General features: G+C 35.6%; 1 protein-coding gene across 5 annotated transcripts in view; it reads left to right on the forward strand.

The window, feature by feature from the left end:
* The window catches only part of Naaladl2 (N-acetylated alpha-linked acidic dipeptidase like 2), an 853,454-nt gene that overhangs the window by 814,095 nt on the left and 33,359 nt on the right, over positions 1-6,000 (forward strand). For all 5 annotated transcript variants that reach the window (XM_010632423.3, XM_010632422.2, XM_010632426.2 and 2 more), the window contains one exon: positions 5,731-5,929. In XM_010632423.3, the coding sequence (XP_010630725.1) occupies positions 5,731-5,929 (199 nt within the window). The remainder of the gene's footprint in view (positions 1-5,730; positions 5,930-6,000) is intronic.

The following is a 6,000-nucleotide window of genomic DNA, read 5'->3' on the forward strand; positions in this document are numbered from 1 at the left end:
TATCTGATTTGTCTCCAGATTGTTAGCGTTTGCCTCTCCAAGCTAATTTTTCTTTCCAATTTCTCTTTGAAATCATATTTTATCACATATATGCTTTAATTATTATTCTAGTCACATTGTTCCTTTTGTATTCCTCAAAACTATACTTTTTTTTTCATCTCCTCTCCTGCCTCACAATTTGCTGCTATTCATATAACTTCCTTGCTCTAAGATCTTCACTTAAATATGCTTTTTTCTTTTTGGTCATCTATATTTTATTTTATATGCAACAGTGCATTGATTGAAATCTGCTAGTGACTTATTATTTTTCTTATGCTCGCTCCCATTATAGTAATGGATTATTGTAATGTACATATATTTTTTTCAATGCGTGTATTTTTTAGGATACAAATTGTTTTGTGTCTATTTCCTCACTGGTAACACTATTAAAGTTGCTCTTTTTACAAAAATACTTTTGGACAAGGCCCTAGGTCTGATCCCTAGGAACAATATCAACAAAAAGAAAATCATCTTTTAATCTTGACTTGAATTAAAGCTTAATTACCCTACCCTCATGTTAATTAATTTTATAAAAGCTTTTAAAAAAATTTTAGCTTCCTGGTTTAGCCAATACATAAGTAAACTCACATATATTATTAAAAGTACAAATCCACTCAGATTCCTGCCTCAGAAGGATGATAAGAATAAACTACATACAAATGCAGTTCATAAAAGAACTGCTCCCGCTTCCAGAGCAGCCAATGGCCTGGTCATGTAATCACAAACCTAACGGAGGCAGTAACTACTAGAGAGAGCCCAGGGTTCGATTTCTGTAGCAGACAAAAAGGTGGAAGAATTCATTCAACACAGCGTGCTGGTTTTTCTGTCTCTGTCTTGGTTATTTGGCTTTCTGTATTCAAATGCGGGCAAGTGCTGACTACTTTTTTAAAGTGGTTGTACTAATCCTTTTAATATACCTCTTTGGTAGTTTTACAAAAAGGATTTTTGTTGTATTGACTTTAGCCATAATTATCCATTATCTTCTAACGTGTTTATCTCTAAATAAGATAGTTTTATACATGCATTGTAAAAATCATTTTAGATCATTCGAATATTAGCAGCATATTAACTCCCACATTTTCTTTTCTGAGTTTTATTTGTTTAACCTCTTTAGCCAGATGGCTGATGTGATCCACTGTGATTCATACTGAAGAAAGCAGCATGAAGAATAGAAAATGTAGGATAATAAAGGACTGTTGTTTCCCCTGGCTGAAATCATATTGGCAATTTCATTTTTCCCTTTAGTGCTGCCTCATGATATTTTTCAAGATGATATTAAATAACATAAACCCCCCAATTGCCTTATTCTGGTCTTAAACACTGTATCATGTAGAACATAAATCAGACTTTTTCTCGTCTCTATAAATCAGTGACGTTTAAACTGGTACAATTGTTAGCACCTTTAAGACTATGATGAGTCATCTATAGAAAAATAGATTCTGTGAAACGATACTTTTTTAAAAGGCTGTGTTTGTTTGGTTAAAATGTGTAGTTTTAGAGTATGACCAGAGCATTTCACTCTTAATTTAAAATGAAATTGAACAGGTTTTTAAAACTATGGTCACAAAATAGAACCCCAAGGTAGAAAAGTAGAAATAAACTAAAATCGAAAACTTTTTGAAGTGTGAAACTCTGAAGAGATCACAATAGTACACAATAAAAAAGCTCTTTAAAAGAGAGCAGTTGTAGATTTGTCACAGGTTGTAAAACAGACTTACTCTGTAGGGTTTATGTCAGTGCAATTCATCAAGTTATGAAGGGTCTCAGCAAAAGAGGCAGTTTGTGTGGGACCCAGGTCGTGGCAGGTTAGACTTATTGGCGGAGTCACCACTGCAATTAATTGTCTTACTCGGAAATCCTGGGTAGATAGAAAATGCAACCAAGTACCTCTGAGCTGTAGACTACTGTTACAATATATGTTGGGACCATGAATCAAGGATTTTTAAGAAGAGGGAGTTTTCTGGGAATCATTTTGGCCTTTTTGAAGTCACCCTACAAACCTTTAGGTATTGTAAGTGTTTTACATATATGGCAACTTTACCTTACTTTAATTCAATGAGATGAGCTGAGGATTAAGTCCAATTAGAGATTAAGAAACTGAACCTCAGAGAGGTTTTCTCTTTGGCCCAAATGTATACATTTATGAAGTCATAAACTTAGGACTTGGATTTAGATCTGTAAGATTCCAAAGGCCCTCCTTCTCCACCATAGCTCACTCATAAATCACACTGTCTTCATGGGCAGATGCTGCCATGAAGTCTCGTTGGAAGGCAGGGAATATCCTGAGTGGCAGGTATTTGTTTCTTCCAGTGGACACTGGAGTCTTTGCTGAACTGGTGAGCGCAGTTCTCCAAATGCATCTCCATATCCATTGTCTAGTGTCCTTCCATCTCTTCCTCCCTCCATTCCTCTCTTCTCTTCAGCTAATATCGTCATCCAATATCCTGCTTCATCCTTTCCATAACATGCTAGTATACTGGAAGAGCTTAGCTCAGGAGTAGGCTCCTCCTCCAGAAGGGCAAGGACTGGGGACAAGAGAAGCAAAGACATGAATGTTGTTGCTTTCAGATGGAATGACTTCACTCAGATGCATTAGGGCAAAGTCCCAGAGCTTTCAATAGCTCATTTGAGACGTTCCTGATTTTTAGGTAATTCCAGTCTCAGATTTTACTTGTTCCCTGAGATTAGAAAGTGAAGTCACCATTTCCTCCAGAGATGTGAAGAGTAGTATATACACAATTTACTCAGGTTCACATTGATAGCAGTAATGCAGATATAATCATATTCTCCCTAAGAAAAATCTTTAATTTCCAATTAATCTTTTGTAGTCAAGTGGACTCAAAACTTTTTAAGTCTGAACTGATAACAGATTCAACAGTCCTGTGTCCTCTGACATTCACTATGCCTTAAGCAAAATTGTGTATATTCACAGTTATTTTCAGGAAATATTTTAATTCGATTCAGTATAACCCATCATTACCTTGACGTGGCTTCTACTGTTTTTAAATGTTTTATTTTCCAAGTATGATTGATTTCTACCAAGGAAATAAAGGAACTAGTATTTGATGATGCTCACTAATCACCAAATGTCTCTCTGAATGGTTTTATACACACTTAATATAATAATAATATAATTTCAAGATATATTATAATTCAACATTCAATCAAAACAATTTTAACATCTATTGTGCAAACATCTGGAGATACAAAGACAAAACATACTTGCTGCTCTGGTGATATTTTTTTCAGTTAAGATAAAGCAGATAAAGATAAAATGTTGCAGATGCTACAATGCTGTAGTAAACATGCATAATGCAATCATTCATTGAGTAAATGAATTTTTTGGCATAGTTTTAAGTACTAGAAAAATAACACTTTAAGAAACAGATAAAAATGTCCTCCCTTTCAGAGCTGACTTTCTAATGGGGACCCAAAGAGCATAAAGGATTGCTTACTTGGAGGTCACGAATGTTTTGATGTAGGAAGTGGCATTTCTTTATCTTTTTTTGGGGGGGTTGTTTGTTTGTTTGTTTGTTTGTTGTTATTTTTTTTGAGACAAGGTCTCACTATGTAGTTGAGACTGACCTGGAACTCACTATGTAGCCCAGGCTAGTCTCAAACTCACAGCGATCCTCCTGCCTCAGCCTCCTGAGTGCTGGGATTACAGGCAAGCGCCACCACGCCCGGCAAAATTTCTTTATCTTTAAAAGGACGTACAATCTCTAATTGATAGAAAAGTGGCTACTAAAAATATTTACAGCATAATTTATATATCAAAACAATTGAGTGAACATTGAAAGTAGAGCTACTTTTCAATTTGTAACTTCATACACTTGAAGCAATGCATACTGTATGTTATGGATGTCAGATTTCCTGTATCAGGGTCTTTTCTGGAGATGGCCAGTCCTAAAGCTGTCAGTTCTCTACATCTGCACTACTTCAAAAGATAAATTCATTTACAGCTAAATAAGGTAGAATGGTACGATTCATCTCAGTTGATTCAGTGGTAATGCCTTCAATTCTGTAGTGTGTTAGATCAGAACAGATTTTTCATTCTTAAATGGAAGACTCTCAAGGAGGTCAAACTGTTTTTTCTGTTTTTCAGTCTTTCAATGCCAGTGTAATCTGTGTCTTATCTGTCTTGTTCTTTCCTTGTGCTAAGATATTCACCACAAGTTCTCTATGCATTAAATATGATGCACCATAAATTAAGAAAAACCGTATCTTCATAAAATGGAATCAAGTTTGAGGCTAATTTAAAAATGAACAAAAATACATCCTCTTGTAGCCTCGAGTTTTGTTGTGAAATAAAACAAGTTAACTAGTGAATGTAGACTGCACTTCAAAAACATCAAATGCCAGAACTTTTTGAACTCCTGCAGTTGATTTTATTTATAGTAACTTCAGAGAACAGGGGGCTACATATTAGCTTCAAATATTATTTCTCCTTTTGCCATAATCTGCAACTATTCTTGTGAATGTGTATTAGCAAAAATTATTATATTATTGAGAATGCTCCTTGTAAGCCAGCTTATCTGTAAATATCTTTGTAGCCCATATCAAATTAATTGTCTTGTCACAGAATTTTCTTTTGTCATGAACTTTTTCTAAACATGCTTTATTGAAACAATTTTGTTTACTTATTGAAAGAAAGAGGTAGGTATTTGTTGTCTATCTCTGCTGGGCTCTAAAGAAATTAACCTATAAACAGTCTGTATCAAAGGGCGATGAGAAATAATAAAGATCATTATTAGCGGCTGGTAATGAAGGTCATTCCATTATGGACATATTTCATGGATAAATTATACTTCTAACCTGGTTTTCGTTTTTTTTTTAAACCATATTACCTTTGCACGTTTTTTTAAAAGTTTCAAATAATTGGATTAGTGTGTTCAAATACAAATTTCTGTGCTCTACCAACAGAGGTCTGGAAATCACACTTTCATAAAGACCAGGTTTTGGGGGAGATGGTGACCCTCGGACTTCCCATGGACAAGTCCTCTGTGATCATTCCCTAGTCAGGGCTCCATTGCTGTCCCCCTTGTCCCTCCATCAGCCTGTCGCAATGTCACATTCTTAAGTCCACAAAGCAGGAAACTTCTAGTAAAGAAAAAAGAGCTCCATAAACACCTACTGACACAGCAGCATATCCTCTCTCCTGTTATGTTTTCCCCTCGCATTCAAGATACCCTATGTACAGCATGAAGTTTTGAGTCAGAAAAGTGAGGCTTCTAATTCTTGCCTGTTATTTACTTGCTTGATGATTTGTGACTGTTTGATTTCCTTAATTAATTCTCAGCTAGTCTCTAAAATGAGCAAGGTTTGATAATATTAAATGAGATAATTAAAGTGCTCAAAACTGGAAAATAGGGATTTCTCAACAAATCAGTACCTATTTACTGTTAATAGTATTAGTAGTAATAAACAATAAAATAGTAAAGCATCTAGACAATACTCAATAATGAGTACATTATTAACATTTAATTGATTTGACCTTTTTCCTTGTGACAGGAAGATTTAAATATATAATTCTGCTTTTGTCAAGTGACAGAAAAAAGAAAACTGTCAGTGACAAATCCCTTTTGTCTGCAGTGGCCTATCTGGTTTATAACTTAGAATTGTGACTGTGAAATGTTTGTTTTGCTCCTTTGAGGATGTCTCTTCTGAGATGGGCTCATTTATTTTCCCCAGGTGATAGACTCAGTGCACATCACCTGCTGGCTGCGGCATCTCACCTGAGGGAGAGTGCTGAACTCTTTCAGTCAGACGAGATGCGACCTGCCAATGATCCCAAGGAGCGAGCCCTGGACCGCGTCCGGATGCTGAATGACATCCTCCAAGACATGGAGAAGAACTTCTTGGTGCGGCAGGTGCCACCCGGCTTTTACAGGTGGGATATGTGACTCCAAGTGTAGACTTTTTGTCCTCAGTCGATTATTCTTTAACATTTAGAAATATATA

This window comes from Fukomys damarensis, unplaced genomic scaffold, assembly GCF_012274545.1.
Source record: "Fukomys damarensis isolate Sample0158 unplaced genomic scaffold, DMR_v1.0_HiC HiC_scaffold_12, whole genome shotgun sequence".
Taxonomy (NCBI): Eukaryota; Metazoa; Chordata; class Mammalia; order Rodentia; family Bathyergidae; genus Fukomys; species Fukomys damarensis.